At 32.1% G+C, this 12,207-nt stretch overlaps 1 protein-coding gene across 1 annotated transcript; it reads right to left on the minus strand.

Moving 5' to 3' along the window:
• Positions 1 to 3,305: 3,305 nt before the first annotated feature.
• On the minus strand, positions 3,306 to 5,618 carry LOC134721425 (complement C1q-like protein 2). Its single transcript, XM_063584428.1, has 3 exons — positions 5,372 to 5,618; positions 4,847 to 4,945; positions 3,306 to 3,739 (listed from the first exon to the last, which is right to left on the minus strand). The coding sequence occupies exons 1-3, from the start codon at positions 5,553 to 5,555 to the stop codon at positions 3,345 to 3,347; spliced, it is 678 nt and encodes a 225-aa protein (XP_063440498.1). The 5' UTR covers positions 5,556 to 5,618; the 3' UTR covers positions 3,306 to 3,344.
• Positions 5,619 to 12,207: the final 6,589 nt, after the last annotated feature.

Here is a 12,207-nt window from a genome sequence, read left to right on the forward strand (position 1 = left end):
TATGTGATTTGTATTTAAAAGTGATTTTAGTTATGTACGAAAGGAATATATTTGTCAATACTGCAGATTTTATTTTCCTGGGTACTGTGAATTTATATTATTCAGGTAACTACTGATTTATAGCCCTATTTCTTTCTACCTTAAGTTCTGCCATTTCAAGCATTAATGACTACCTCGTCTTAAGTTCAAATAAAGTGATAGTTATTTCATGTCAAAGATATACCTTAACCTGACTTATGCTGAAAAATTCAGCATTTATGCAAATTGCATATGAAAGCATATTGGAAAATTTGAAAGTACAAAAACAGATACCTCTGATAAAATATGGGGCAAATGTGCATTTCTATTAAAATTTTAATATATACAACTATGCATAGGAACTATTTTGTGTGTTCTTTCCAACTGACTGAATACAGGGTTTTATACCTTCATGGTATACATTTGGGTTTGGTTTTTTTTTTTTGGGGGGGGGGGAGTTTAACTCAAAATGTTCAATTAAGTTTAAATTTTCTATAAGTCTGTATGCAGACTTTTGAAGTTGGCAGATTTAAAGACCAAGTATGACATATACTGAATAACAAACAAATGTTAAAAAAAATCAGATGACTTTGTTAATAACATTTAAGAATTGATTTGTCAGAAATTTTGTCAACAATCTGACAGAAACCATTCCCCACTATCCATTTGCATTTCAAATTCAGTGAAATAAAAAAAAAACCAAACATTTGAACTATCAAAACCACAATGACATGTTTTCCTTCCAAACCAAACAAATTGAAAATAAAAACATAATATATATTTAAAATTGAAAACCCATTTTGAAAAAATAAGATTAAACCCTTAAAATCAATCCTATTTTTATTTGGGTGGGAATGTTTGACTTTCTTGTTTTGTTTGGAATAATTTCTTGTGTGATTATTTTTTCACAAATCAGTAGTTGTTATGAGTTATTTGATTGTTCTGTTTGTTATGTTTTTGGTTGGTTGCATCTAGTGCTAATTATCATATTACAGGTATTTCTGTTTCATTAAATATGATTTATGGTTATTTGTTAAAAGATTCATGAGAGTATATTGCTGATTTTGTAATTAAGATAAAATCATAAAAATTTACTGTAGTTTAAATTTCATCTTTATGGTATATCAAAATGAGGGACATATAAATGGTGAGAATGAGGCTGTTGTTTTTCCTTAGAAATGAAGAAAAAGTAAAATAAACAAAAATACCAATAATCAAGGACATTTCAATTCAGAAAAATCTTGAATCCAATTGAAAAATACATCAAATGAATGGAAAACAACTGTCATGTTCCTGACTGGGTTCAGGCATCTCATATGTAGAACATGATGGATTTAAACTGATTTTAGAGGTTTTGTAGCTAGTTAAATCTCACACTAGTATGACAATCACATTGAAGACCCCGATTGTAAGTAGGTGTGTTTTTAATCTCATTCTTGGATGACTCTGATTGTCTGTTTCCCATAATGGTTCTATATTCAGTATTCCTCCATCAATAAAAATTGGGCTGGATAGGGGCAAACAAATTTTCATTGCATCAAGCCGAACTTTAAACCCATGCAGAAAGTGCTACGCTCAGCCTACACAAGGCATCTATTTAACGTCTCTACTCCAACTGGACATAACTGTATATGTATACGACCAATGCAGCCAGTTGCAAAAATACAAACCACATAAGAATGGTTCTATTCTAAGGATAGTCACCTTTCTCTACCCCTGTAAACTCTTTAGGCCAACTGTCTTTGTACTTACTCATTGGATGTTTACTGATTGCTATTTAAATTCGTGGAAATGTCTAATTTTTAGTTGAAATATTTGTTAAAATCAGGTTTCGGTGACTGTGAGTACTCTTAGATCGGTAAGTTGCGTCTTTTGTAATTTTGTTTGTTGTTCTTTTATGAGACAAGTCCTTAAAGGTTGTTCTACAGTGCTGTTATACCAATGCATAAGTTAAGAGAAGGTTTGGTTGCTCAACTAGCTAGCTTTAAATCACCACATTGTTACTGTGCATGTCACATGCCACGAACCTGTTGTCTAGTGTCTTAGATGCTGTTTACCATAATATAGTTTGATAAATTTATTCAATCCGTTTTGGTTCGAATTATTTCACAAGTGTTGACTTCTACTTCACGATGGTATCACAAGCTCACTAGTTAAAATTGTGCTGACATGACATATCTTTCAAACTTTTTTTTTTAATTCGCTGTTCATCAAATGTGAAGATCAATCAAAACACTTCGGGTTTTCTATCTAATTAAGCATACACGGCCAGATTCTACACAAGGTTTTAGAACTTTAGGTTTCCAGTGCTCTTCAACTTGATATAGCCTTTCAACTGATTTAATTTGAGACCGAGTACCACTGTTTTCCACGTACAAGCTTATAAGCCTATTATCTTTAATGAATTTTACTATCTTTTGTCTTTGGGTGGACTGGGACCTATTGGGGAAAACCCCTTTAAAATCATCTCTTTTCCTCGAATGTGACCTACTGAATTAGACTTATCGTGTTTGTACTTCAATATGAACAACATGATTGGTCTAAAAATGTGGAGTAGAATCTGAACTCAAGAACATCACGGGTTTTTGGAGTGGTAGTGTTGATCAGTCTTTGTATACTGTTTGTCTTTTGACCGTCTTTGATTTCTTGGTATGGCATTGCCAGTTTGTTGTATAGAAAGACATAGAAACCATGGCCTTGGTATGTCTGAATAATACCCCTTTGGTATCTTTCGCCTCTCTGCTATGGAACATAATCTAAACGAATTGTAATAATTCATTTTGGTACCTCAAACCAAATTATCACTTATATATATGATTGTCATTTCCTAAAAATCTAACGACCTTATTCAGGATATGACAAATACATCGTTATACGTTTTGTGCTAATTTACGTGGATTTCGTAGGTATAGGTTAATAACAAGTATTAATGTTAAACAAATATTTTTTTTTTCTACGCAAACTTTTTTTTTCACCTTCGACGAAAAACAATCTATTTTTTTGACGACAAGATTAAAACAATTTTTTTCTTTCAATTTTAGCATTACATAAAGTGGGTGAAACAAACAATTTTTTTTCTCAGGGTCAAAAACAAATTATTTTTTTTCACCAAAAACTGGAAACAAACTTTTTCCAAAAAAAACATAGCCCCCCCCCCCCCCCCCCCCCGAAAATCAAATGGTTGCTGACATTTAGGAACCACTCACGTTGAGAAAATAGATATAAAAGTAGGCAATCAGTTTATTGTCGGTCGAAATTATCATGTATAACAAACAAAAACAAACAACCTACAGTTACAATTTATTGTGAATTGACAAACTGAAAAATTAGAATAACAAATGACCGGAAAAATATGAATGTCGTGAACCGTGAACGGTTTCTCCTTGAGAATTTCTGTGCTGGATGAAGACACGGTCGTCTTTCTTTAACTCAAGTATCCAATTCTGTGTATTAGAGTTCGCATGAGCGGTTGCACTTACATACCCATAAGAAAATCTCTCCTCGTTTCTATAGAGCCAGTAATGGACATCTGTTCTACCAACAGACACCATAACGCACGATATTTGGTAGACGCCTTCCTTTGGTGCCGTAAACACGCCTGTTAATGGGTTGTAGTTTTGTCCAATATTAGTCGTTACCTTATCAAATTTGAGAACGTCGTCTCCTGAGAAGACAGTGTTGGATTTCAGAAAAGCAAAGAAAGTTGGTTTGTTGTTTATCTCTGCAAAATAAAATATTTAACCATTATATAAAGTAAATTATGAATTTTTGTTGAGTTATTTTCAGATACTAAAGAGGAGCGAAAGGTACCAGAGGGACAGTCAAATTCGTAGATCGACAATAAACTGACAACACCATGGCTAAAAAGGAAATAGACAAACAGACAAATAATAGTACACAAGACACTGTTTTATAAATGAGGTCAATAAAACATATTTTATATGATTTTATTCTTTATAAGCTCAATCAGCCTTTTGTTCTGTCATTGTCCGTTAAAAAACTGTTGAGAGTAATGAGTTCTTATATTACCTACCCCAAAACTGTCAAGACTACCTCTCGTGGAGTTATTTTCCTAAAATGATGTTTTTTTTTCGCCATTTTTGTATCATTGCATCCTATAATCTTGATAAATTTAACCATTCTTTTGTTTTCCCCTATTATTTTGAAAACACAGGTACGGAAATCTATGAAATAAAATAGTTACCAGAAAGACAAATCTAAAATTAAGTCACTGTTCGTTCGGAAATCGTTAGTTGGCTCAATCTGGTAGTTACCACCTCACCCCAAATTACGATTTGCATAATTTTTTGAAATTGTAATTTATAAAATCTCACTCTATCACTGAAAATGTTGGCGTTAGACATCAGTTTCTGCATGTTTTATGAATGTTACGTTTAAAAACATTTTACCGCTTAAATGATCGATATTCTCTTATAAACGTGATCGCAGAAACTTTTTCTGAGCCCAATAAAATCCTATCACACATTATAAATGATGATTTTGAAAAATCTAACATGTTTTAAAAACGTTTTCTGAATTTATATAAAATTATACTGACCTTTGTTAGTCTTGTATTATTTTAATTTTAGTTTCTTGTGTACAATTTGGAAATTAGTATGGCGTTCATTATCACTGGACTAGTATATATTTGTTTAGGGGCCAGCTGAAGGACGCCTCCGGGTGCGGGAATTTCTCGCTACATTGAAGACCTGTTGGTGACCTTCTGCTGTTGTTTTTTTAATAGGTCGGGTTGTTGTCTCTTTGACACATTCCCCATTTCCATTCTCAATTTTATATATATACATATGTGTGTTTTACAAGTTTATACCTTTCATCAAATCCTCTTTTAGTAATGTAATCTCACGATTGCAAACGGTCTCAACAAGCTCTGTTATCCTGCTTCCGTTGATATAGCTAGTGAATTTGTCTACAAAATAACAAAGTTAACATGATTAAAAAAAACACCGTGCACACACATTTCAAAAGTAAATTCATAATTGTTGCCGCATTATATGGTAGCCAGTATGCGGATAATCGCTTATCTATATTCTTTCAAATAATATTCGCTGAATTGCACTGTCATTAAAAAGAAGCAAAAAGATCACAAAATGACGAATTCTACTGTCGGTTGAAGTCTGAGTTATATTATTTTACCCATTGAAAGTCAAAAAGCGGTCCTATTATGTGATTAATAAAAATTCCAAGGCAACATTAGTATTTAAACTCTTCCTAATGGAACTTATTTTCTTTGAGGGAGAGGAACAGACATAATTTTGACCCTCTTCTGTCAGGTTCTCTCACTTTAGAGAGTTGTGTTATATGATATATAATAAGCATTTGATTAAGTTGTTACCATTTATCTCTGCGACTAGGTCTTCTTTCACTATCGTTTCCAAATTTTTGTTAAATTCCGATACATCAAAATCCACCGTCAAAGGCACACCTTTGCCATTAATTGCAGGAATTCTTCCATTTAATTTACTAAGGGAACAATCCACAGATGCGACAAATAACAAAACTATGCAAAACGAAAGCATCTTCAGACGTTCTTTTATACTGAAAAACAAAAACAACTAGCGGGAGGATTTCAAAAGTTACATTGCATAACATAAATTGTTAATTTATCATGCAACTTTCCGGTGCACACTTCCTTTTCCACTTATATTCGGATATTATCTTAGTAAACCGTGACTTTGTTTATGAGTTAATTACGTACTAAGTAGAACAAAAATAAGACGGATGCTCAAATGTGAAAAATAAATGCTGACGCAGATAAGATAATTTGTGTCAATATAATAGTTTGTTTAAAATCTGAAATATTTCAATTTTTTTTTTTGTAAACATCCGGGTGGAAAGGAACTAAATAAAAAGCCATCAAAAGTACTGCTTTTGTGTCTTATTTTAGATAAAGGCAACAGTAGTATACCGTTGTTCAAAATTCATAAATCGATTGAGAAAAAACAAAACAAATTCGGGTTACAAACTAAAATTGAGGGAAACACATGAAATATGAGAGGAGAACTACGACACAACAGAAACACAACATTAAAAAAACTTATCAATATGCGGTTTGGGGAATGAGGAATATATCACATTTTGAAAGTTCGAAGGGCTTCACTTGGCAAACTTTCATCAATTACATTCAAAACAAAATTGGAAGTATTTAAGAGTTAAATGACCAAAAACGCAACCTAAGGCTTAACCAAAACTGTTCAGGATTAACTTTTCCTTATAAAATTAGGATCAAAGTTTCTTCGTTCTAGCCAGGAGCCTCTGACCTTTGTTAATCTTGTATGTTTTTTTTGTAGGAGTTAGTTGAAACATATTCTATTGTTCAAAATGACAAATGTATCAGACACAAGTTTTACAACTTAGTAATATCTTCTTCTTCTTTTTTTTTGGTGGCAATGAGACAAGTAAACAATTTATAAAGTAAACCATTATAGGTCAAAGTACGGCCTTGAACACGGAGCCTTGGCTCACATCAAACAGCAAGCTATAAAGGGCCCCAAACATTACTAGTGTATCATAATGCCTACTTGTATATTTCTAATTTAATTTTGTTAAAACATTTAATTTGTCTGTTGACATTATATGCTAAAACAACTAAACGAGTTGATCCTTACATACAGCACTATGGTATAGACATAGCAATCGATTAAAAAAAAACTTCTTTCGAGTAAGGGTAACGATTGCTTTCATGCAATCAAAATCCATATGTGTCTGGCTTGATGATTATCATTTTTCCGAAGTTCATCAATGGTACATCATTCTATACATCATATTTCTGTATTTCATTAATGAAGCATATGCTAAAATATTGAAGTTACAAAAGATGTATATATGTAAAACCATACATCTCAAGAAAATTACATAACTAGTGCAAGTTGCATGAATCTAGTATCTTGATATTAAAAATATCGATGATGTCATTGTTAAAGTAATATTTATAATTGGAGTTATCTCCCTTTGCCAAAAACTATAGTTGAACCAACTAAAATAACTCCCAACTCAAAGCATTGTCTTCCAATGCTTTATACAACACACACTTATTTAGTAAGTACCAACTGCTAAATGAAAGCAATCCTTACCCTCAGAGCTGACAAGCACTTTGATTATAAAGTAAAATCACGTTATGAACACTTGACCTACAGTTTAGTGGATTATCTTGTTCATAATTTGTATAACACGAGAGAATATTCAGTTGTTAAAAATATTTATATAGCAAAAATGTATAAAAAAATACTTTTTATTAAATTATTTATTAACATTATTTTGCACTGAATCAACTTGTAGGTTGAATCAAGACACTATCTTATACTCTTTTCATTGATTAAAACATTGAAAAATATATTTAGTTGTGTTTCATAGTTTATTAATTATTGATTATAAAGATATATTGAAAACATATTGAAGTGGTATTACTGAACTCTACTATTTGTTCTACAAAACCCTTACAATTTTAATAAGCTAAGGATGGAATTGAAGGTCACATGAATACGTATTCAATGAGGTCCAAATATTCACTCGCAAGTGCACAAGTCATCAACCTTGTGTCTCGGCTAATTTAACAAAATAGAACTATATAAAAAAGAAGATGTGGTATGATTGCCAATGAGACAACTATCCACAAAAGACCAAAACGACAAACATTAACAATTATAGGTCACCATACGGCCTTCAACAATGAACAAAGTCCATACCGCATATAGTCCGCTATAAAAGGCCCCGATAAGACATGTAAAACAATCCAAGCGAGAAAACTAACGGCCTTATTTATGTAAAAAAATGAACGAAAAAAAACATGTAACTTATAAACAAACGACAACCACTGAATTACAGGCTCCTGACTTGGGACAGGCACATACATAAATAATGTGGCGGGGTTAAACATGTTAGCGGGAGTCCCAACCCTCCCCCTAACCTGGGACAGTGGTTATAACAGTACAACATAAGAAAGAAGAAATAGACTGGTTACTAACAGTGAATTATAATTTCACTCTATCATTTTTATTAATGATTTTAACAACAACAAAAATTATATATATATTTTTTTTATATCTCGAAGCTAATGCACATAACAGTTCATTACAGTTCTTAACATTCACAACGTTATCTCTATAAGGTAATAAGTTTATAAAATATTCTTCAAACTCAAAGTTTTTTTGAAAAAAGTTAAAACATAATGCTTTGGGAGAATTTTCCATTTCTGATTTCCATGTCTGCTGAAATTGGTCAAAAATTATCTGTAAAATGCTCAACTTTAACGATTTTTGATTAAAACTAAAGTTACTCTGATTTAACCAAATATTTGAAAGTCCATATTTATTCAAGATATTTTGAATACAAATCAACCATTCAATATTTTAAGAGTACTAACTGATCTTCTAGTTAGTATTACAATAACTTTTGATCATCTGACCATAATACAACATTGTTTTAGCAGTCAATAAATAGGTGTAAAAACTCATTTTAAAATTAGTAACTACTGGTAATAACTGGGCCGTTTCGTTATTGTAGTTGTAATACCCCATTAGTCCGACGTACTTATAAATTATTATCCCACTAATCTGACATCTCGTTATTCTGACAGCTCATTATTACAACAATGCATCTTTCATAAGTGTATGGTTAATTTTTCTCCCATTTTCAATAATATCAGCAGTTGTCTGTCTTGTTCGATTATCATGATTCTTTTCATACGGGATATTTGTCTTTACGCCATGGTGTTACTCCGAGTATGCATATGCTTATTGCAACTGCTTGGTCCTTATCCTCGTTTACTCTTTTCGTTAGACGGGTCCAGTTGTTTTATTTTCTTTATATTTTGGCCTTTGAGTGTCTAGTGAAAATCCTTTGCTGTTTTAGTCCCAGGAATTGTTTTGTCTCTTGATTTGCCTTCTTTTTATTAAATCTTCTGTTCCCCCCTTTTTAGTACCAAATGGAGTGAAATTTCACCTTTATCAACTACATAAATAAATATATATGGGTTGGATAAATCTACTCGTTCTCTTTGGTCTTTTTTCCTCCCCTTGTAACACTTAACTAAGTTTTTTTTAAATTTGTATTGCTAAAAATGACGACAAATGCAGCGCCAGTCAAAATTAGGAAAATCACGAGACAAATACAAACCCATAGTCCAGAAAAAGATGACAAATAGAACAAACTAGATGTTCCGAAAAGATTAGCTATTCCTGCTTCTACTAAGACACCAACAGTGCATTTGAGAACATGAATCCATGAAATATGGAGACAATATGCGCCCATTCCCAAACGGTCGATAATCTTTATACATGACACTCAATATACTGGTATATGTAGGGGAACCGATGTAGTATATCCCGAGCTTATAATAAAACCTATGAAAAACATGCAACTTTTATAATGCAGTTGAGGTGAGGGCCAGGGCGGGGTAAAAAGTTCAAGATTAACCATCACGGTTCCCAATAATTCTAGTTCTTTCTAAAACACAAATATAAAAGATTAAAACAAATCCTGAGAATCTGTTCTGGGGACAACCAGACACACGCTATCGATTGCATTTACAGGAGTAACAAACATTTTCTAGTGGACAAGGACACTGCTGGAGTTACTGTTAAATAACTTTTACTGTGAGCATTTGGTATTGATAAGGGCGTTTTTGACTTTCAGATTTCAATTAACCCGAAAATTTACATACTTTGAGTACTAGCCATTCAGTATCTTTTGTGACGGCCGGAGAGGGAGGGGCATGTTTGATTAATTGTTTGCTTTGAAGAGGAAAAAAAATGGGATTCAAAAAGAAATCCTGTGTATCTAATGAATAAAACAATTCTTTTTTTCTGTTTACCATCTAAAAGCATATGGTTGATGTCTTAGTATAACTATATAGGATGATCTATTAGGTGCGGGTTATTTCGAGCTATGGACATCTAGGACCCCAACTAACTTGGACCTTTGTAAAATGGTACTATTTTATTATCGAATATGATTGATTGTCAGGCAAGGACCCACTCATGCCTTGAAAGAGTTGTTTGGATAGCTTCCCGAAAACATCAAATTACAATATAGTTTTATGCAGAAAAGGTCATGGGGTTAGAAGTATAAATGACAAAGCTTTAGTTCTTTTTTCTCTCACAAAAACAAAATATATGATACGGTATATATTTCACCATATTAAAAATACATGTATATATGAAAATGGTTGCGTACTGTAAATCTCAGCTGTTTAATTTTACTACTAAAGCCATAGTCATCTTGTAATCATTGGAGAGGTGATGTCAAACGCATTTCTGGACTGGTATACTAGAAAAAGAACAGTGTCTAAAAGTCTCGGAGAATGTCGTCGTTAATTATCATCTTAAGGAATGAAAGCTTTTTCGAGTATGCTCTTTTTTGTAGTAATAACTTTTGAACTATTGAATATACCGGGTGCGGGAATCTCTAGCTACATTGAAGACCTGTTGGTGACCTTCTGATGTTGTTTTTTCTATGGTGGGGTTGTTGTCTCTTTGACACATTCCCTATTTCCATTCTCAATTTTATACTAGTTTTATTTGATAAATAAAACACATGTAGATAAATAAGATCACTTTATTTTATATGAAAAATAAACCGTTTCAAAAAATACAGATTTTCTGTTGTTACCATTATTCCATTTCTGCCCAAATATTCAAATACAAAACGATAGCTATATTGTTGGGTCATTTTATGACGGATACATTGAAGTATTCTAAATCCTGATCATCAGTAATACTATTTTAGAATTGTTGTCTCCAGCAAAGCAGGAAGCGGATATATATTTTTCATCACAGTTGAGAAATATTACAATGAAAGCATGATTGGCACAATATAACGAAATATACAATAAACACAGGCGAATGAAGGGTATATTTAGTGTAACTAAATACAATTAAACTATTTGATGAAACAAGATAAAAACGACATTGGTTTATATTTGTTAAATCCTCTTCATTTGAACTAACATTCTCTTCATTGGCAAGCATACGAAAAATTACGACGTCTCCTTATTTTTATAAGAAAAAGAATCAGATGACCCAGCATATACAAGAATGAAAGGACTGAGTGATCGAGTTCAAGGTGATAACTCAATTTCGTCCAATTTCTTGAAAGAGTCATATAACTGGTAAATATGTAAAATTGGTTAATTTAGAGTGAAAGTCAATCTTTCGTAAATTCAGGCCGTTGAATTAAAAAATATGTCTCGGAATATTGAATTTTCGATTAAAATGGTTTTCTGTATTTCTGGCCGTCTGTGTCTTACAATTTGTTGAAGGCCGCAAACCTATAGTTGTTAACTTTAATTTCATTTGGTATTTAGGTATAGGAAGATGTGGTATGAGTGCCAATGAGACAACTATCCATCCAAATAACAATTTATAAAAGTAAACAATTATAGGTCAAGGTACGGAGGTTGTATATTTTTGTCACATTGGCAATCATACCACATCTTTTTATTTTATATAAAGAGTATTTCGTTCGCACCATGATCTATATCATATATACAATTGCACTATAATAGTTTTCATTTCTAATACAGGTCATGTATAATTATTTCCGACTTGTGTCATTTTGTTGTTATGTTCGATACCCATTTATTTACGAAGCTGCATCAGAATCAATCAAAGCAAACATTTTGACAAATAGATAAGCACGCCATCAATATTTTCTATAATCAAAACTAAAATCTGATAACATGATCAAAATTTTAAGAGTATTGAACACAGCAACCCTTGCTATCATTTACAATCATAAATACACCAATATGTTTTTTTTGTGGAAAAACATCATGTTCATGTGAGAGTAAAATATATTTTCTGGTATGAAAAAGCACAAATTTCTGAACACTCAAGTAACTACTGAAATTTTAGAATGAATTATATGCCAGATTCCTCATTGTTAGTGTTCTTGTCACTTGGTTCCTCGTCATCACTGTCTGGTAACGGATCTATTTTCTGTGTAGTATCAACAGTTGCATAAATAGTTCGGTTTTCAAGTCCCCGAATAACAAATTTCGGGCCTATTTTAGATTTACTGAAGACAAGATCTGCATACTGAAGTCCATCTTTGTTCAAATTCTGAAAGTTGAAAAATATTGTGTTTTAAATGTTGTGGTTAGAAATGAACAGATGAGTCCGTTGTATATGGCATTCCAATTTTATCCATATAGATATTATTGAAAAGGAGTAT

The sequence above is a fragment of the Mytilus trossulus genome, chromosome 6 (genome assembly GCF_036588685.1).
Source record: "Mytilus trossulus isolate FHL-02 chromosome 6, PNRI_Mtr1.1.1.hap1, whole genome shotgun sequence".
In the NCBI taxonomy this organism is placed as follows: domain Eukaryota; kingdom Metazoa; phylum Mollusca; class Bivalvia; order Mytilida; family Mytilidae; genus Mytilus; species Mytilus trossulus.